The sequence below is a fragment of the Pavona decussata genome, unplaced genomic scaffold, assembly GCF_977016875.1.
Source record: "Pavona decussata unplaced genomic scaffold, jaPavDecu1.1 SCAFFOLD_348, whole genome shotgun sequence".
In the NCBI taxonomy this organism is placed as follows: Eukaryota; Metazoa; Cnidaria; class Anthozoa; order Scleractinia; family Agariciidae; genus Pavona; species Pavona decussata.
In genome coordinates, this window is record NW_028145732.1 from 36,414 (window position 1) to 58,864 (window position 22,451).

A 22,451-nucleotide genomic window follows, 5' to 3' on the forward strand; every position below is an offset into this window, starting at 1 on the left:
TCATGACTGAGCAGGGTGGTGAAGGGATAACAAACTCAAACCAACATGGCGGCATTCACGCACTTCCAGGTTTGTAAAGTGTTTTACTTACCTCAATTATTTTTCACTGGCATACACAAATGGATTCTCAAAGAGAAGGGATAGAAGAACAATTTCTTCCTCCAAAAGCATGAGCAGCTCTCAAGGTCGACCGGATACTACGTGAAGGTACAAATATTTCGTTATCTAGCGTGCTCTTCGCTTGTAAAGTGGTTAAATAACTCTGTACGATATTTTTCTTTTAGGTTTGTTTTACCATAGAGGTCAAGGAATTATTGTGCTTCCACATTCATGACCGACGAAGGCGCCTTTACCAAATTCGGAACGAACTGAACGAAGTGTGTCTTCTCTATCACCTCGTTCATCAATTCTACTCTTGGGACTCAAAGTGACTTAGCGGAAATAAGTCAGCGTAAGTGTTGCTAAACAAAGTTTGAGTTTTTCTTGTTACGCAAAACGTAAATATAAATTTCTGTTTAAAAAAAATTTGCAATTTTCTATTACTGGAACGTTAGAAATTCTCACACACGAGCCTGTATTGCAGCATATGACGTTATAAGCTGTATTGTGCATTCTATTGCTAACCCAGAATAGCTCCTCTTGAGCTTGCTGTCGTCATAGGTTTCCATATTAGGCTTATCTGGAAGTTGTTCCCAACAACCACGGGTAGAAATCCTGGTAAAATCAGGGGGTCCCTAACCACACCATTGTTAGGCAGGGGTGGGAGCATGGTTTATAGGTCCACGGGTCTTCCAAAGTTTTCAGTTCATTAAATTTTTCCACCAGGAGTAATTGGCAAAAAGTGGAATCGTGGAAAGGTGCTAATCAACTTCTTTCATTTGAATAAATGTGAGGCTTGAGTGATTCTTCCACAGACTTTATCATTAAGATAAGAGCTCCCTTCTAGGCCATAATAAATAGCACCAAAGGAACATTACTGCTCAGTAGCTTTCATTTGAATGGTCGCACTTGAGGACTTCGTCCACAGACTCAAGAGTTAGAACCACCTTGTACAACATAATAAACAGCACCACAGGAAAATTACTGTTTAGTAGCTTTCATTTGAATGGTCACACTTAAGGACTTCGTCCACAGACACAAAAGTGAGAAAACCTTGTAGAGTTAATCAATGCCACCACAGGAAATTAAAGTACCTCTCAGTAGCTCTCATTTGAATAATAAATAATAACAAATCACTTTATTTAAGTTAATCAATGTATTTAGCACAGAGCACTAACTGGGGACACTATCTAGATCGAATTGGAATTTAGAAATGTTGGTTTTTGAGGAGAGAGGAAAACTGGAGGACCTGGAGAAAAACCTCTCGGAGCAAGGACAAGAACCAACAACAAACTCAACCCATATGACACGGAGTCCAGGAATTGAACCCGGGCCACATTGGTGGGAGGTGAGTGCTCTCACCACTGCATCATCCCTGCTCCTGAATGATAACACTTTAGGATTTCATCCACGTGCTAAAAGTTGGGACCATCTTGTACAGCATGATGATTAGACATCTTATTAGAATTATGTAGACTCTTTTATCGATCTCACCCTTTTGTACTCCTTATTTTTAGATAGCTATTTTTGTAATTTCTTTTTTTGTATTCTTACGTTAGATTTATGCAGGGCCTCACTGAAAACCACATTTTGTGACATGGGCTCCCTGTTGAAAGATCTTATTTATTATTATTATTATTATTATTATTATTATTATTATTATTATTATTATTATTATTATTATTATTATTATTATTATTATTATATGATAAACAGCACCATTGATATGAAGTACTGCTCAATAGCTTTCATTTGAATGGTCACACTGAAGGATTTCATCAACAGGCTAAAATTTTGGAAGCGTCTCATAAAGTATTATAAGCAGTGTTGCATAAGAGTGTTGCACAAGTGCTCTCTTCAAAATGATCAGAAGGAATGATTTTTTCCACAAAATTAAAAGGACATTGCTTGACTCTGAGAGAGAAATTAAATTGTCATAAGTACCACCTCCCCCAGACAGAAGAGATCTATGAATTGAAGAGCTTAGCTAATATACGTAGATATTTTAGCTGTGCAATATTGAATTTTTATCCATGTGTGTTTTGCAGATGAAGGTTTGTAATATTGTGAAGTGTTACAGTGCAGCCAGCTTTCTGAAGGTGCCTTCATTTCGCAAATCTTTCATCTGCCAAAGGTTTGTTTTAACTACTTTTAACATAACAGGACAGCTTTAATTTGTATTGTGTATGGTTCTTGTGCCCTTTTGATGGATTGTGAAGGGTTTTGCTATCTTAATTTTGGCAGTTAGGGGCTACTATGATGAGATGTTGTATGTAGTGTATGATGCATGCCTTTCTGAACTTGATTTAGTTTTGTCTGTGACTGTTCTTTTTGTAAAAACAAGGACAACTATGACAGACTTTCCGAGGAGTAGAATTCTGTCTGAAGAAATGTCTAAAACCTAGGTTTATTTTAATGATCAATTTTGTCTCGTATTAATGATATCTGTAGCTAGTCAGGCATCACTTAATTTGATCAAAAACAAAGAAATATGCCTTTATCAATCGCATTTTATTAGACAACGATCTAAGGAAGGGAAAAGAAAGGGAAAGAGAGATGGTTTAATTATTATGTCTTATGTTTAACCACTGTGTATAGATGTTAGTATGCAATTTTTCATGTGCCTTGTTCACATGCATTTTATATTAGTTAGTCTTTCAAATTTGAATGTTCAATACTTTTAATAATTATTACGTAGCAAAATGGAGTAAAACAAAAGAGACAAATCTCAGTGGAAAAGAAATAATAACTGCTTTGTCTTGGCAAATTAAAAGAAGAAAATCCTTGACTTGAAGAAATCTTCTCAGGAAAAGGTTGCAACATTACAATGATCTGCTTAATAATATTTGGTTTGCTGCGGCCCAGACACCTCTCACATGAATTGTTGCTATGAAAATTTCATACTTAATGGCAGGCATGACTTAAAGGATTTGGATAAATAGTCTCCTACATCAGAGCAAGCATTTTAACACCTCTGCAGTGTACATAAATCTCAGCTTGCCAAAGCCAATCTTAAAAAGAAAACCGGATGTGAGAACTGTTTGAACCCACTCTGTGGGGTTCATTGAGCCTAACTTGGAACATAAATACAAACATTCTTTCACATGAAATTATAATGTGTTCATTATGGACTTTACAAAGCCAATGGTTGAGAATCGTTTGATTATTTCGTTGTTGTTTTTCTTGTTCACTTTGTCATGAATTGTTTGCATATTTTTGCTAATATTGCTGGTCTGTTCTTGTTGAATCTTTTATTTTTCAAAATACATGGGCAGAATTTTCATGGCACATTTCATGTCATCAATCCAACAACAGGAGTTTACTGTTATAAAATGTCCACACATTGCACTTCATGAGCCCACAGTTGCTTTTAGGTAAACAGCGCTCACGTGCTGTAGCAGTAAACATGCTCGGCTGGTGATATTTTTCATAAATTACTTTATGATGCTCACGTGCAACATATTTTTGGGCTGGGGGGAGGGTTCATCCCTTGCACATTGAGTCATTTTTGTGTGAAATAAGGACAATTTTTGTTTCAAATTGTGTACATATGTTTAAATATTTGGTGTGAGATTGGTTATGTTTATTTCAAAATAATGAAATGGAAGCAGATTATACTGTTTTGATTTTGATTATTTAGTTATAGTAGTCGGAATTAGAGGTGTACCCCCTCCCCCTGGGTGATCATAAACAGTGCCGGCTTAGTACAAAAAAAGTGTGTTCGTGCTATCTCAACCTCTTATGCTTGCTGTTATCAAAAAATACAATATCATGGAATGTACAAGGTACAACCAACTCATCCTAACAACTTGTTAATACATGTATTATTTTGAAAATTTGCGATAAAATTTTTTCTCTTTGTTGACTACTTGACAGTGTCTAGACTGGAGGAAAATAATCAATAAACGAGATTTTCCAGAATTTTGCAACTTTTTTTTGAAAAAAAAAGTACCTCAAAAAAAGACATTGCATTAGTGTTTTTTCATATTGCACAAGCTTTGTTACATGTTGTTTACAAGGTTCATACAAGTTAGAAAATTTCATCTATATTTTACTTTCATAGTCAGCCAGGCTGTGTTTTTTATTAAGCTGTAAATAAGTCATTTGTTAACAGGGAAAGTTAAAATTTTAGTTTGACGAAGAAAGAATTTAGGTCACTGTTTTTATGTGAGCTTGTTTTTGGCAGTATGATCCTTAGGTCACTTGGACGTGTAAAGGGCTGTGACACAACTAAGGGATTTTGAACACCAAAAGATATTGACAGAGTGCTTAGTGACGTCTTTGGTTTCTTTTGATTCTTTTGTGCCACAATTTTAAACAGGATAACATTTAAACAAATTTATATTTGATTTACTTTAGCCAATTATTAATTGTAAAGATGAAAGAGAGTTCATGATTTAATAATGTTCAATAGCTTCAGCAGTCATTCTTAATATAGTTTATTCTTTTCTTTGTTATTATAAGCAGAAGATAAAAATACTTATTCCAATATACTACTTTTGGGGTCATAAACGATATTGATTAAGCTGGGGTGTTGTGGTTATATGTTATTACATGCAATCATCTTTTTCTGCTTGAAATTCCGCAATCCTTTACGTCAGCTAGCTTGGTTATATTATACTGGACAGAGGAAAACACAAACTACATCTAAAATGTAAAGAAAGACTTACTGCAGGCACTGAGAAATGCATGTATAAAATTCATTGCTATGGAATGACAACAGAATTTATAAGTGGCAGTGACTAATATGAACTCTTATAGTGAATCATTAGTCAAAAGTAGCAACCTGTGACCTCATCAGTGAGTGATACAATATGTCTGTGAATTAATTCAAAACAATGCAATTTTGGAATATCTTTGTGTCCTGTAAACAAAATGGTTTTGAAAAGACCCACTTAGTTTATCCCTATCTTTCCTAATGTGTTCTAATAAGCAATGGCTAAAGTTATCCTATTTAAACCCAATTTAACTTTTAAATGAAGCACTTTTTACATGGATTCGGTATAATATTGAACAATAATATAAATACATGTAAAGAACCATTTTTTGGTGTTTACATGTCCGCATAAGATTGTGATGTGGTTATCATTTTATGGTTGTGCTAAAGGAATCTCATCAACAGACACTAAACTTGATCTAATTTTCTTTTTATTTTGTCTTCTAACTACTAATTAAAAACAAGAATTTTATGGACTAGTTTGGCCTGGACTACTGGAGTGGACTGGATCATGTTGAATCATTTCAGTGAGGATTGGATTGAATTGGACTGGACCTGATGATCATTACCTTTGAAATAAGACTGTTTGGACTTTGAACAGTCTACAAGTTAATTAGGGATGCCCTGATGGACACAATGTTGAGAACGTTGCCAGACAGAAGTTGTAATTAGCAGTACAAAGATGGCCCTGTGTGTCACCATGCATATTGGTAACTTTCTGAAATTAACCTTCCTTGGCAAATTGATTGTGAGAAAAGACCAATTTTTGAGGCTCTTAGAGAAGCTGCACTACAACAGTAAAGTTTTTATAAGCAGGACTTATTTCAGAAAATACAGAACCTTGGCGGAGGGTGGTTTATACTGTAGTATCATTGTCTCGTGAAAATGCCATATAATCTAATAAAGTGTGTAGCCATCGGATTTGCAAATTGCTAACTCACAATGATTATGTTGCTCAATTTCTTGCATATATTGTGTTTAAGCAGCAGTTTGAAAATATTGAAACTCATTTTCCTGCACCAGAAAAAACAGTATTCAGCATGTGATATTGCCATTGTCATGAAAATGTTAGCAGGACTGCTGTACATTGTGTAAAGATTTTGACTTCTTCAGGTTTTTAATTCACAAGGCAAGAAAATGTGTAAACACAATGTGTGACTGGAGGTCAGGGAAATGTTAGCACGTCCCACGCAAAAGATAAAATCCAAGCAAAGAATTTCTGTTTACATATTTGAATTGGTCATTATGCAGAAATTGATAGAATATATTCCCATTACTCATCTGTATAGCTTCTAAACTGTGTAGAGTGGAATATACAGTGACTGGGTGACTGCAGCAAAATATATTGGTTGTAAGTAAAATGGCCGGTTTGAAAAAAAAAAACAGACGCTAGAGTGATCCTTGTTAATATGCAGCCAGAACCCTAGATTGTCTGAGGCAGGATGCAGTAACAGTTTATAGCTCACATTAGATTGAGGCAATGCTTGCAAAATTCTTGATTTCTCTCTGACGTGAACACATTATTTATTAATATCTTCAGCACAAAGAGGTACTTAAACATTGAACTTTGAGTTGTATTCGTGCATGAACCAGCAACCTGTGTGAGTGTGTTGTATGACATCAACAGTATGTCATTTTGTATTAGTTAGCATTTTATTTCCAATCTGTCTGGTTTGGTTAAAAAGTTGGCTTGACTATTTGACTGGTCTAAGGAAGACTTCCTTTATTTCCTCAGGTAGAACATCAATTCAATTTCAAATTTTTGAAGTGTACTTTGCTCTGCAAATTTAACAGGATGATATGTAAGAACTCATTTGGAGTTTGGCAGGAAGTAATTTTTAAAAATGAAAATAGAAGGACTTTTGCCTTTGTGGATTGATGCCATAACACTTTTCATCTTAGATCTCAGAAAAAAGGCATTTAATTAGTGAGTCAAGTTGTATGTCCCAGTATTATTCAGAATTTTCAGTAAGGGCTTAACAACAATAATTTCTTTACACTTGAAAAGTAAAGATATTCTGTACACCATACAATTCTTAAACCTTCTACGCTAAAAGTTTTTGAAAGCCACTTTTTATCACTGTCTTTGTCAGGTTTCCATAAAGCAAGTTTTCAGATAGAAGTCTCTCAACACTTACTGCACAGTCCTAGTTGACAGTGGTTAAAGCAGACAACATGAACACGATGGATAGAAGGCGAAGTCAAGGCTTTACTCTGCCTAAAATCAATGAAGGGGCAGACACTCACAATTCTATTGATGGCAGAGATGTCCAAGGACATGAAGCAACAGACATGCCAACTCTGGATGAATGCCGTTCTCGTGCTGCCCAGGGACATGATGCAGAGATGGGTGAGAAAACTCATCATGCTCACCATTATAGAACAAAACATGAAAGAGAGCAGTTTGAAGAGAGGGTGAGAAAAGGATTAGTGACACAGAAAGACATTGAATGTCTCCATGATCGACTGACTTCAACAGAGAAAGATGACAGAAATGTTTTGGGAGGAATGGATCCGGTAGATATTGACATTGATGTCACGGGTATGTTTAGTGCAAAGGTGTTAAAATAAAAATAAATTACTTGACAAAGTGGAAGATTTAAGATGTGGAAGATGTCGAATTAATTTGATATCAAGCTCTAGAGAGTTAAAACATTTGTTAAATTTAAAAGCTATGTATTGCTTGACTCATGTAGCGTTCTAAAAATGTACTGGTAGCTGGCGACTTTTGCTGCCTACAGACAATGATTTGCTGCTTAGTTAACACCAATTTCCTTCAAGACAACTTTCAACTTAGCTCTTTTTGTCTAAACTGGCACTCTTGTTATTTTGCCAAGTACAACAAAACATTTTGAGATGATCGACTGCTTATTACGCAATGCATTTGTCATGAACCTATGAGGTATTTTGAAGGTTAAATATATTACGCAGTTTGCTAAGTATTGCTGCAAGTATCAGTTAGCTGTAGTGTCAACAGCGTCTAGAGAAATGATGAGAAATTAAAACAAATTTAGTGGTAAATGTTAAAGCAGAATGACGTAACTCATGAAGGATTACCACCACCTTTAGATTGTTAGTAAGTGACTTTTGCCAGAAGTTAGACATGTTAATTAGCAGGCACTGACCAGTCACCCTGGTTGTTTGTAGAGTTTAATTTTCTCAGTTATGAATGGCTATAAACAAGGGAACTCATTGATTAAAGTAAGCAAGACTGAGAGTGTTATTTGGTGTGTCCCACACGTCACATTGTTTTAGAGCCTTCAAAACATATTTCTGTATAGTTTAGTCTCTTCAGTCGTTAGCTGAATATTTATAATGAACAATGCAATGTAGGAATTTGAACCTGACTTCCCAGATTAATGAGGTGCTGGAAAGTAAATTACAGTCTTTGGAAGCTCTCTTACAGACACTCTCATAAGTGAACAGCTCCTACTTACGAACGCCTTCACAAAACCCTGATTGAACTCCCTTACAAACTCAGGATTTACACATTCCCGTAAACTAACATTTCTGTAAGCAGCCGCTGACACTTTCAGGGTTTAATATTTAGACTTTTTCTTTGTTTTTAAGCTCCTGTAAGCAGACACCATTAGCCTCTGAATCAACCTCATATCACTGTTCATCATAAAGATTTTTCAGTGCAATAATTACAGTTATTGCAGCTATTGCATAAGGCAATAAAACCAAAAAATCATTTAATACATTGTGTTTTTTTTGCATTCAGAACATTTATTGTTAACTCCTGTAAGCAACCATTTATCCATACACCTCTAGTGGCCGCTTATGAGAACCACTCTTGTGAGCCGCCAGACACCTTTTTTGTCCGGAGGGTGTCCACTTACAAGAACTTCCACTGTATTTTGCAGAATGATATTTTTTTGTGTTACAAAGGTTTATTTTTCCAGAAGTTAGTTTTTAAAAAATTCTGGTTTGAAAGTGCAACTTGAAGTTGGTTATAAAACATCAAGTTGCCAGGCTTAGTCGACCATCTTCAGTTGGCAACTTACAGCGTTTACCAGTAACACGCAACCTATCGCCTTCAAAAGACTCCGATAAAGTTGCGTTTCGGTGGACGTCAATCATAGAAAAGTTGTTGAAATTATTTTGAATTCCGAGACCATTTCAAGGCAACAGAACCAAGTAATTTTATCCGCTGACGGATGGTAAACTTTATGAAAGTTGATTCCAAGCCAGATTATCTAAAAAAAATGGGCATTGTTTAGATGAAACCGTATTTTGTTTTATGAAACATTTGAAATCGGTGAGTGAGTGAGTGCAAGTGAGTAAATTATCACGTGCAGTGAAAATAAAAAATTTTTGATTTAAAGATACCTTTTATTTGCGCTTGATCAGGCTCGAGAATCAATTTAAATAAAGTTTACTTTCTGTTAGCGAGGTAAAATTCTTAGTTTCTTGCTGGGTTACCATGGAATTTTGTTAGAATTCAAAATAATTCCAACGGCTTTTGTTTGATTGACGTCCACCAAAACGCAACTTTATCAGACTCTTTTGAATGCCGTAGGTCGGGTGTTATTGGTAACCGCTGTAAAGGCCAGTCATGATAGCACAAGGCAATCACCAGCATTGAAACCCAGGCCATTTTGGTTGAGGACTTGACAACCCTTCCTTCTCAAAGTGTACATTCTGAAAATATAAATTGCAAAAATGGAAATAAAGAAACTTAATTAATTGTGATTATTTTTATTTTTATTTTATTTTATTTTATTTTACGCAGGGTGGAAACCAACTACTCTTCCACGCAAGAGCTCTGGAATGCAAACTCTTTTAAGGACCACGGAGAAGTTGCCTACAGAATATGACCGCAAACCACATGGGGTATACTGTGATTCTTTTTTATGTTTTATGTCAACAACTTTAGTTAGCAAGAATGTAGAAATTTGGTATATTGTTTACTGAATGGGCTAACAGGTTCACTGCTCAAAACCATAAGAAGCAATCTTCTATTTATCATTCCAAAGTTTTAATATGTGGAGTGCAATTTTGCTTTCTGTCTGTAAATTCCAAGACTGCATTTCAGAATCTGCAAGTCATTATCTTCATTATAACTAATTTTATGTTATATTCCAGGCATTTGTTGAGTTGGAGGAATTGACAAAGGTTGGAGAACAAATGGAATGGAAGGAGACTGCTCGATGGATCAAATTTGAAGAAAATGTTGAGGATTCTAACCGCTGGGGCAGGCCACACGTGGCATCACTGACATTCCATAGTTTGCTTGAGCTAAAGAAAGGGCTGGAAAAAGGTGCCATCACACATCCACTTCATTAGTGTTCTACTTTGACGAAGAGGCTTGCCTTGCGTTAGTTTTAAGGCAGTCGGATGGGGGAAGGGTACTTTGGTATCACTTTTAAAGAGCATGTAAATGAGTTAATAACATTACTGTGACTCCATAGTTCCATTAATTTTATTATGTAGGCATGAGTGTTTTACTGAAAAATGCACCACTCATAAAATCCATACGAAACTACATCTGGGACCCTAGTGGGATATTTCCACATCCTCACTAGTGACGATATTGATGACATCATTTCCTGCTTTTTCACAGTTGTTCGTGCAAACAGTCGATGAAAAATGGGAGTGATAGATTTGTCTATAAAATAAAAAGAAAATTATACGGTGTCTTGAAGATATCATTTTTTTTCTCCTGTTAAAAACAATATTTTACTCACTCACTGTGCTCATTCATAAAATATTGTTTTTACCACTCAAAAATAAAATTAACATCTTAGCGCTGCCATGTAACATCCTCTAGGGTAAATAATAGTATTTTAATTATGAGGTTGAATGGTTCGTAGTTTGAGGTTAGTGTCTTCATCATACATGGTGTTAATTGTTAAATTTTTCTCTTTCTATTAACCTGAAGTATGAATGTATGCCAACTAGTTGGGTAACCTAATAAAATTCTGGAGTTAATGCTGTGGTATGCTAGCCCCAGGAAAGAACTCATAATCCGTTTATTATGTGATTGTTTCTCTCTAGGCACTGTGCTTTTGGACTTGGAGAAATTTGATTTGCCAAGCATAGCCCAAGCAGTAGTGGAAAACATGGTTCTCACAGACCAGCTGAAAGAGGAGGACAGTGCCAAGGTTCTGAAAGCATTGCTTTTGCAGCACAGACATCAGCATCAACAACCTGGCATGAGACGCCGTGTGTCCTCCAAGAAAAAGAGGAAAATTGGAAGCGGTGTGGCTAATATTGGATACAATGCCAATGGAGAAGGAATAGGAAATGGTAGCGTTCGAGTGAAAATTCATGACTCAAAAGATGGTGGCCCTGGGCAGGTTGGTTTGAATTAACAATCATAATAAATAAATAAATAAATAAATAAATAACCTTTTTGTACCCTCTGCAGTGTTTATAACACAAGTGCTAGTGGGGCTGAGCATTAAACTTCACAAAAGAAATAATTAAAATTGAAAAAAACATGGTTAAAAATCCCAACTGGCAGGAGGCAGACCAGCTGGCTATTTACAAGGGTGTCCGAGAGAATCATGGCTACCAAGAAACAAGTCCAGATAGTGGTTAGATTGGGACTTGAACCTGTACCTCTGGATTTCAAGTCCGGCACCCTAACGACTCGACCACGCTGCCTCCCTGTCATATCATATTTTTGTTGCGAGAGTTGTATACTGTCGTCATTATTTTCATCAATGCTTGAGTAGCATCTGTTCAGCAACTCATTCTTTTGGTCTCCATATCCTTCTGTTAGCAAAGCTCTTTGCAGGCTTCCTAATTTGAACAACCGGTCTTTTTAGCCCCAACTCTTCAATCTTCTCTTTTCCAGTCATGCTAAGATCTTAACTGTAACTCTTAAAATGTGGTGATATGCATCATTATAAAATGAAACATTAAATATGTGGTTCCAGAAACCCTACGGAGGTTTTTCTTTTCTTTTCTTTTGAGTCCTCCCTTCCCCTGAAAATTCAAGTTTAGCTTCATACATGTACTTTCTTATAAAACGTTTCCCCTTTTAGGCCTCCCCTCCCCTTGGAATTTCCAATTACCCTTCTTGAGGTGGGTGAGGATATTTTCTGGAACCCCACTATATATGGGGGCGACCCCGTACTGTTCCAGGCAAGGTGTGTGATTGGAGAACAAAACGATGGGAAATAGAATAGAAACAATAAATCCTCCACTGAGAATAATAGTGGCTGCAGGATATAGAGACCAGTAAAAATAGCGGACTGGAAGAGCTATGGGACTACTGAACTCTGGCTGCTATTCGGTATTAATTTTGCCAAATTAATTGCAGTTACAAGTATAAATTGAATTTAACTGACCAGAAGCCATCGCATAACAATCAATTATGGGACATTACGCTTCCTAATTTCTTTTTCTCTTTTTCATATTTCTATCTTTTGTTTTATAAAAGAATCCACCTGCAGTGGAGCCAGCTTTAGATGAGCTAGAATCAGACGTCAAGTGTAGAATTCCGGAGGGAGCGGAGGCCACGAATGTCCTTGTGGGCACACTAGATGAGCTACAACACTCAGTTCTAGCGTTTGTTCGCCTCGCAAAAGGGTGTGATCTGGGACAGGTATCAGAAGTGTCTATACCTGTTCGCTTCCTGTTTGTCATGTTGGGTCCAAGCTCACATAAGGAATCATACCATCAGATTGGTCGCTCTATTGCAACCTTGATGTCAGACCAGGTAAGTATATGATGATAACAACACACTTGTTAGAGTTCTGATATGTTTACAAGTATGTTCAGATGATCGTTTTTTCTGCCAGTGATGTAAAGCTGTGAGTTTTTTCTCCTGTAGCATGAAGATAACAACATAGAAATCCACATCACTACTTGAAAAGAATGGGAAGCACAACTTTTCCCCTTTGTTGTGGTCAGGTCTGCTAACATTTTATTAATGGCTGGGAGGGGTGGATGGGGTAATTTTCAAACAGATTCATTGGATAGTCGCTGCACTAGGCATGATGACACCTACATGATCTAACCCCTCCCTCTCTCTCCTCCAGTTGTAAAATGCACCTTAACTGAATATGTGAAAACTGCTCTTTATACTTAAGTCAATGAGTTACTCTTACAATCACCTCTGCTGAGTGTTGCCATGATCAATGCCATTATCTGTTTGGTATTTTTTTTATTTCAGGCTTTCCATGATGTTGCATACTGTGCAGATTCTCGTGAGCAACTGTTGACATCCATTAATGAGTTTCTTGAGGATACTGTGGTCTTGCCGCCAGGAAATTGGGATCGAAATGTCCTGTTACCCATTCTTATTGCACAGAGCAGAGCTATTGCACTCCGGAGAAAGATGGCAAAGGCTGGTCAGTATTTGTTATTTAATTAACAAATTGACGGCAGTTTTCTATTGTCTATACTCTTATACAGTGTAGACCATAAAATGACATCATTAAAATGTTAAAACTCAAGTGGAACCACGAGCCGCAGGTGAGTGGTTTCACTGCCAAGTTTTGAACATTTTATGACATCATTTTATAGTCTATGAGAGTTTGTAACATAGCTAGTACATTTGTGTAGACCATAGATAACTGTGTTGATTTGTTTTTACTATAACATGGAAAAAGTACCACCAGAATTGGCATTATTTGCCATTAAGAAAGCACACCTGTTACATCTGACATCATTTTTATATTCTGTACTCTTATACAAAATAGCAACGAGCCAATCAGTGTACAGGAATTTTGAAAGTTATTGTAAAATATCATTTAGTACATACCTAGGAGTGGGATGAAAGTGATTGCAAAACCTCAGCAAATTTTCCCTAAAAGTGTTGGACTGTTTAAAATCTTTAAATTGGAGTGTGGTAAATTTAAAACAGATTTTAACCCAACTGTCCCAGAGCAGTTTCTAGGCTTGTATGCTGTAGTTCTAGAGTGTTCAATTCGAAACTTTTTCTTCTACTACAACAGTAGCCTGTGTCTCGTGGATCAGGTTACAAAACTGTGCAGTTTTTCAATGATTTTGACAACAGCGGGGTTGGAGTTGTCAAAATCGGCGTTTCCTTTGTGACTATTGACAGCTCAACAATTTATGATAGATTTGATTACTTTTTCAAAAGAATGCACCCTTATCATTCTGTTTACCTACATACATAGACGTTTATTTGGTAATGCAGGTTTACATCTGGGAGCCGAAGGCTGATGTGGACCTGTCTGAAGTAAACTGACAAATTTACAGAAAGAAAATAATAACAAAAAATATGTAACAAATTGTGTTCGCATGTGTATAATTACATATGTATGTTTAAGAAGACTAAAAGGAGATAGATTATTAAGAATAAAAATGAAGTCAATAATAATAAAAGGAGTCATTCTTGTTCATAATGAGGAACCTTCTTCATCGAAGCTAAAGTCATTGCTGGTTTTGTGTATTTGCTTAAGGTATTTTTTGAAGGTGTTGATGTCATCGCAGTTCTTGACTTTGACGGAGATAGCATTCCATGTCATAGTACCTCTGTGCTTTATAATAAGAGAAAGTCTTCCTATTTCTTTATTAGGCCTATCTACTTCAAGTTGTTTTGTTCGTCTGGTCTTATGCTTTGTCTCTCTCAATTTGCTTCCTCCAGCGTCATCCTCCCACTCAGAAGGAGACACTGCATTGCAGAGAACAGGCACCTTCTTTGGAGGATTATTCGCGGACGTCAAGCGTCGTGGCAAGTTCTACCTCAGCGATTTCAGAGATGGGTTCAACATGCATAGTCTCCTTGCATCTCTATTTCTGTATTTTGCTCTGTTTGCCACAAACATTGCATTTGGTGGTCTCCTTGAAGACAAGACGGAGGGCTGGCTTGGACTGACAGAAGTGATCGTGGCAGCTAGTACTTGTAGCATAATATTGGGACTGTTTGCTGGACAGCCGATGATGATCATAGGAGCTACTGGTCCTATACTGGTTTTTGAACAGAGTATTTATGATGTAAATATCACAGTCAAAATTCTCTTTAGTATAGCAGAGGGAAGAGGGCGAGGCATGTTATAAGAAAAGCAGTGTTGATCACAAAACATGTCTACCACAAAACATATGATAATAATACTATTTGTTATTTAGTCCAATATGGACAGCACTAGGGGCTGTTAAAAATTTTTATAAATGTAGCATTTAGTTTGGCTAGGACACAATTTGCAATTTTTCCATTTACTCCTTCATCCATTCATCAACCCACCATGTGCCCATCCATCTATTCATTCAGTTTTATAATGAAGGAAGCTTGCAGGCTGATATAAGCGCTTGCTGCAACATGAATTTGATAAGAAGTTTACATTTAGTGCTCATGTTGTGCTAGAAAGCAGTCGTCCTTTTTTCCTCAGATCACGCATGCAAACTGACGGTAAACTTAAAAATAATGAGGAGGGATTGGGGAGTCTCGCTGCTTGCTAGATTCAACTCGCGCGTACTAAATAATTTAGGAGAAGAAAGAGACTTCTTGCAGTCTAATATTGTTCATTCCATTTCAGTTTTGTAAGGAGTATGATGTGGAGTTCCTTACGTGGCGCTGTTGGATTGGTTTCTGGGTTATGATCATTCTATTTGGTGTGGTTGCCTTGGAGGGCTGCTTCTTGATCAAGTATTTCACTCGCTTCACTGAGGACATATTTGAGCTTCTCATCTCTGCAATCTTCATCTATGAACCAATTGCGTTGCTGATCAAGGTGAGCTTTGTTTTTGCTTGGTTTTCAAGGTGATTGTTAAACACTACACAGTCAATTAGTGCCAAGAAATTGGCAGCAAAATGGCACCTTTTTGGCCTGAAATTTGCAGCACTTATTAGTCCCTTCAGTTATGTTTATTTTATTTATTTATTTCTATTTAGTTTTTGCCTTTTCTCTGATATATTTATAATTAATTGAGTGTTTAATGTATGGCGAGGTGACCTCTAGAAACCACCAGGCTTATAGTTTTGAATTATGTAGGTACTAAGATTGTTAGACACGTTACGTCTAGGGGTTAAAACTTGTTCAAAATACGAAAACGTGTGTAAAAAAATGTATGATTATCATAGATTCAGATCAATGGATTTAAAAAGCTACAAAATAATGTTAAACTGTAAAAGTGAAAAAAACGCTCATAGCAAGATCCATCACGATCTGTGCAAGAAATGTGCACGGTGCTCAAGAAGGGTTACAAGATTATGCAAAATGGTTGAAGGATTTGAAGTGAGGAGACTTGGGGATCCCTAAATAACTTTATCAGTGCAGATCTTCAAAGATACTTGACAATCTTTTGCAGATTTTCACCTGTGTAATTCCATCTCTCCGATTTGAACAATCACCACCAGGTCTGTTTAATAATCACGGACAGAGGAACTATGCACGACTATTCCATTTTGTTTGTGTTTTGCAGTTGTACAAAAAGAATCCTTTAACCCGCCAAGGGCCAGGAAAAACTTACGGAGATGATGTGAAAGGAGAACCTAACACTGCGTTGCTTTCCACCATCTTGGTTCTTGGAACTTTCTTCGTGGCTTTCTACATGCGCAAGTTCAGGACAAGTCACTTTTTTGGAAAAAGGGTTTGTACCAGGCTTTCTTGTTTGTTTTATTTAAAACAACACAGTAGAGGCGTCGTTTTCTTATCTTCACCATTCTTCTTTTTTTCATTTAGTTGCCCTTCAGCTAAGGGTAACTAGATATTCATTTGAATGGTCATAAGTTAGGACCTCATCCACCGGCTCAAAAGGTAAAACCAACTTGCAGAGTATGATAAACAGCACCACAGGAACGTACAGCTCAGTAGCTTTCATTTCAAAGGTCACACTTTAGGATTTTATCCACAGAATCAAAAGTTAGAACCACCTTGTACAGCATAATAAACAGCACCACAAGAAAGTACTGCTCAGCAGCTTTCATTTGAATGGTCACACTTTTGGATTTTATCCACAGACTCAAAAGTTCGAACTACCTTGTACTGCATAATAAACAGCACCACAGGAAAGTACTGCTCAGTAGCTTTCATTTAAATGGTCACGCCTAAGGATTTCATCGACAGAGTCAAAAGTTAGAATCACCTTGTACAGTATAATAAACAGCACCACAGGAAAGCAATGCTCAGTAGCTTTTATTTGAATGGTCACACCTAAGGATTTCATCGACAGAGTCAAAAGTTAGAATCACTTTGTACAGTATAATAAACAGCACCACAGGAAAGTAATGCTCAGTAGCTTTTATTTGAATGGTCACACCTAAGGATTTCATCGGCAGAGTCAAAAGTTAGAATCACTTTGTACAGTATAATAAACAGCACCACAGGAAAGTAATGCTCAGTAGCTTTTATTTGAATGGTCACACCTAAGGATTTCATCGACAGAGTCAAAAGTTAGAATCACTTTGTACAGTATAATAAACAGCACCACAGGAGAGTAATGCTCAGTAGCTTTTATTTGAATGGTCACAGCTAAGGATTTCATCGACAGAGTCAAAAGTTAGAACCATGCCAGAGTTCTATCTAGGATTTATCGTTGCACTCTTACAGAATAACAAACTAGTACTGTGAGTGTGTGAAACTGACAACCGTTTAACTGCATGTGGAAATTTCATTCACAGACCCCATAGTTGTCCAGAATCTCATTTCATAACTTCAACCACTATGGAATGCAAATGTAAGATTTCTAAACAATGTGCTTCATTTCGTTTTTCCAGTCTCGAAGACTCGTCAGTGACTCCAGTGTGGTCATAGCCATGGTTTTAATGGTTGCTCTGGATTTTGCTCTGGGAGACAAAGTCATCACACCACACGTGTCTATCTCCAATCCACTCACTGAAGGCTTCCACCCGACACACCCTGACAGGGATTGGTTCATCAATCCTGGAGGAATGAAAAAAAGCATGTCAATGGGATGGATCTTTGCCGCCATTATCCCAGCAATCTTTGTTGGCATCTTGCTGTTCATGGAAACTGAAATGACAGGCGTTCTCTTGAGCAAGAAGGAGCATAAACTGGAGAAGGGGCCTGGGTACAACTTGGATTTGGTTGTTGTAGGAATGTTATCGTTTGGCTGTTCACTGATGGGCCTGCCATGGATGTGTGCGGATACCGTGCGGTCTGCCTCGCACGTAAATGCTTTGTCCATCTGGAGTACTTCACATGCGCCTGGAGAGAAACCGCGTCTTCTTGAAGTGAAGGAGCAGAGGATCACAAATGTTATCATACATCTCCTGACCGGTGAGTTCACTGTATTTTCTCAGTAAATATCCAGTTTCAGTCCAGTTTTTGATTTATAAATAAAACAAAAAATAAATCACTTTATTTAAGAGTCAATGTATTTAGCGCAGAGCACTAATTGGGGACACTTTCCAGATCGAATTGGAATTTAGAAGTGTTGGTTTTTGAGGAGAGGGGAAAACCGGAGTACCCGGAGAGAAACCTCTCGGAGCAAAGACGAGAACCAACAACAAACCGCGTCTTCTTGATTTGGCTCAAGAATTTAGAAGTGTTGGTTTTTGAGGAGAGGGGAAAACCGGAGTACAGGGAGAAAAACCTCTCGGAGCAAAGACGAGAACCAACAACAAACCGCGTCTTCTTTGATTTGGCTCAAGAATTGAAACCTTGCGTCTTTGGGGTGGTGGCCTGCGACCGTTTACTCAAGAAACCTGCCCATATACCCTGCGGTTACGTTTTCAACACAGATCCTGCCAGCTAAAGCCAGCTGAAGATTACTTTATGTTAGAGAACATGAGGGAAAAAATACGTCTAAAATCCACAAGAACAGGCTCGTGTGAGCAACGATGAGAATCAGAAAGACGAGGAATTAATTTACCACCTTGCAGTTTGAAGATGTACTCAAATTGAAAGAGTCAGTTCTACCAATTCTTGGTAGTTCATTCACCTTGTTTGGTCGTTATCTTTGTCCTCCTCGTCAGGTTGATATTTTAAGGAGAAATGAAATGTTGATCGTGTGGTTTTGTGTCTGTCTATTGTGCTAGTACTAGGGCTACATCAGCTCCTTTGCAATCTTTAATGTTTCGTTTTATTCTCCTCACCCCTTCACGTAACACTGCATCTATATTGTAGAGAAATATGATGTTGATCATGCTTTTTCAGGTCTGTCCATTCCGCTAGCATTAGGGCTACATCTCCTTCCCATTCCAATCTTTGATGTTTCTTTTATTCTCGTCTCTAAACTTAAAACATTAACACTGCTATATTGTAGAGAGAAATTTAATCTTGATCCCTGTTGTTTCAGGTCTGTCCATTTTGCCAGCACTAGAGCTACATCTCCTTTTCATTGCAATCTTTGACGTTCCTTTTTGTTCTTCCTTTTAAACTTAAAAAATGGCATATTGTAGAGAAAAATTTAATTTTGATCCTGTTGTTTCAGGTCTGTCCATTTTGCTAGCACTAGAGCAGCAGCTGCATCTCCTTTCCATTGCAATTTTTGATGTTCCTTGTTATTCTTCCCTCTACACTTAAAACATGATATATTGTAGAGAGAAATTTAATCTTGATCGCTGCTGTTTCAGGTCTGTCCATTTTGATGGCGCCAGGGCTGCATCTCATTCCCATTCCAGTGTTCTTCGGTGTTCTGTTGTATCTTGGTGTGTGTTCTATGTACGGACTGCAGATGGTCGACAGGTTTGTCATGATATTCATGCCGCCAAAACATCATCCTGATGTCGGATATGTTAGAAAGGTGCGTCATTAAACTGACATGAACAGTGTCATGCTGAATTTGTTGTGTTTTTATCATAACTGCACAAATCTGGACAAAGTACTTTGCTCAAACATGAAATAGTTCTTAGTGCAACAAGAAGAAAATATCAAGTGAATACTCGAAAGAAGAGCTGACCATAACGTACAACTCGAATTCTAGCCTGTGAACAGGCTCCCAAGTGGGGTATAGAGCGAACAGAAAAATCGAGCTCACCTGGCGGCAAGGAAGGAAGGAAGGGACCCCAGACCGCGCTCAGCTCACTCCGCTCCGCTCTGCATTCTCTTTGCCTCAGTTTGGGAGCCTGTTCACAGGTTACTCGAATTCCCATTGGCATGGCCAAGAATTTGCTTTTCATTACTTTCACCCGAATCCAAATTATTCCGAATGACGAAGGGCTAACGTTCGAAACGTTAGTTCTCAACTCTGTTGATAAACCAAACATTCATTACATGGTACAATATGTGCAGTGATTTTGATATAGACTGCCGGGTATCAGTGCACTATAAGCAAGCTGAGGTGATCTATCTTGCATTGTGAATTGACCGTGCTGTCGAAGATTGCCGACCAATTTGTGAATTTCCCGAAAATTTCGGAAGCCTGGTGTCTTTGAAATGAAATTTGTTTTAACTTTCGTGTTCAGGTGAGGACCAGAAAGATCCACATCTACACAATAATTCAAGTGTTGGCCTTGGCTTTCCTGGTTACAGTCAAGCTCACCAGACTCGCACCATCATTTCCGTTCTTCATTATCTGCCTGATTCCTCTGCGTAACCTGTTAACAAAGTTCTACGATGAACACGAACTTGAGGAGGTAAGCTGGCATTAGAACTTTAGTCCTAAAAATATCTGAGTTCATAACTGGAAAAGTCCTCGCTTGTATTTTGTAAAACATTCTATTGAAAAATAAAAATTACTGTCCGAGAGCGTTCACTTCTCGTCACTCTTTAGGATTTCATCCGTCGACTCAAAAGAAAGAACCAGCTTGTACAGCATAATAAACAGCGCCTCAGGAAAGTACTGCTCAGTAGCTTTCATTTCAATGGTCACACTTTAGGATTTAGGACTAAAGGATCACAGCAAAGTACTTAGTAGCTTTTATTTGAAAATTCCTTTCAGACCCAAAAGTTGGAACCACTGCAAACTCTAAATTATTATCATCATCATGCGGATTAACTTTGCGGCTTTCTGACGATTGTGAAGAATAGGCTCTTGAAAAAAAATTTGTGTTAATTTTTTCGTTTCACATTTTTGTCTTGCAGCTTGACAATTCAGAGTCGGAAGACGAAGACAGTGATTTTGAACTGTAACGTTTTCGCCGACAGTTGCGTTACTCGCATTGCGTGACTTGCATGACATGATTTGCCTTATGTGACACCTCCGTTGAGGGCTCGTTATGAAGAGGACACATTCATTGTGAATAAATTTTACGATGATCGTTTTTCCACGCTTTTGAGGAAAACTTTGGCAATTTTGTTATCAACACCTTCCGGAGTGGAAATTTTTGTAATTTTTAAATAAGATTATTTCGAGTTTCAATATCCATCTTTAAGAAACATTTGGGTTTTCCCTCGGTGAAAGAACCTGACAGGTTGGTTTTTTGTGTCTGTTGTAGGTTATTGTTTTCCTTCCCTGTACTGCTTTGACGTTTTTGTTTCCTTTGCTTTACGTCAGCTGTGAGTTTTAAAGGTTCTTGCACCGAGATGAAGCCAACATTTGCTATAATGCGTATTTTCCTGTACATTTTTCTAGCGTGTTCTTCAGCTTAGATTTTCCGACAGTAACATTAAACGGAGAAGGGGTTTAGTACTTTGATGTATCGTTAGGTGAAACGTTTAGAGCAGGGGGCTATGTCAACTATTTTGGTTTTTGTAAATTTTTAAATAAGATTATTTCGAGTTTTGAGCATCCTTAAAGTTGAACATCCTTAAATAAAAAGCAAACGAAGGTGATATGGAAACATAGCGTTCGTTGTCCATTTTGTAAAAAATAAATAAAAATTTACTAGTATACTGAATTTGTTACCAAGTTTCTTTGGTTTCGAGTGTTAATGGCAATTTGGAAACATCGCCCTGACAGTATTCAGCATCAAATTTCTTCTATTAATATGAATGCTTATTCAACCCCTGAGGTCATGAGAATTAAGGATATGATCATCCAAGGTGAATTTTCTTGATCTTTCAATAACTTCTCCACAGTACTTTTAGATAGGAGAATTTCCTCCTTGATATTAGCGGTTAAAGGGTTAAACTGGGGGCTTGCATAGCTGGCGGAATGTTGGGCGAAGGCAATCTCGTTCCCGGGGGCTTTCATTGCCCCACCCAGAGGGAAAGGCCCTGGGAACGAGGGTTGGGGCGAAGGTGGAAAATGGGCGAACAGGCAGCGAAGCTGCGAGGGGAATGGGGAAAAGGCGACTTCATATTTTGCCGCGGTTCACGTCGCTGATGGTGACTTCACCGCCAAAACTTTATATTCGCGCGTGGATAAAGCCGCCAGCTACGCAAGCTATTAAACTAGTTAAAGTTCTACCGCTCTCTTGACTGTTACAGATGCCTCCATTTGGAATCAATACTCCTAAAAAAATTGTCTATTATTGTACGGCATTTCTGGAACCACTTTCCTCTATCTATTCAAACAAAGCCTCAAAAGAAATTATGTAAGAAAACTCTTTTTTAATTGTACTTTTCTCAGTATTACGATTTACGATTGACTTAATATAATTATTTTGCCCTTATAATCCTTATAATAGGTTTTGTCTGTCGCTATGTATGTGTTAATGTTATATAATGTATTTTATGTTGTATAAGGTATACAATTTTTTCTTTAGCTTTGTTTTTTCAAAAAACTGATAATTTATCCCTTACAGAAAGCAATAATTTTACTGTCTTTATATGTTAAGGGCTAAGTATTAAACTATTTGTTGCCTTTTCTCCGTTACATTTACACTTTTTTCAGTCTTTCTTTTTTGTCAATAACTATTACTGTTGTG

The 22,451-nt window shown here is 37.4% G+C and overlaps 1 protein-coding gene across 6 annotated transcripts; it reads left to right on the plus strand.

The window, feature by feature from the left end:
- Positions 1–27: 27 nt before the first annotated feature.
- Positions 28–22,451, plus strand: LOC146453130 (anion exchange protein 2-like). 6 transcript variants are annotated; one of them, XM_085096990.1, is made up of 16 exons: positions 28–207; positions 285–1,447; positions 2,148–2,233; positions 6,910–7,358; positions 9,552–9,652; positions 9,905–10,079; positions 10,817–11,118; positions 12,210–12,488; positions 12,945–13,122; positions 14,385–14,734; positions 15,274–15,468; positions 16,160–16,327; positions 17,454–17,976; positions 19,275–19,444; positions 20,106–20,276; positions 20,725–22,451. In XM_085096990.1, exons 4-16 carry the CDS (start codon positions 6,992–6,994, stop codon positions 20,770–20,772), a joined length of 3,027 nt encoding a protein of 1,008 aa, XP_084953116.1. In that variant the 5' UTR covers positions 28–207; positions 285–1,447; positions 2,148–2,233; positions 6,910–6,991; the 3' UTR covers positions 20,773–22,451. The 6 variants fall into 6 exon arrangements, with proteins under 6 accessions (XP_084953116.1, XP_084953122.1, XP_084953117.1 ...); XM_085096996.1 differs by having other exon boundaries at positions 6,910–7,166; XM_085096991.1 differs by having other exon boundaries at positions 285–451.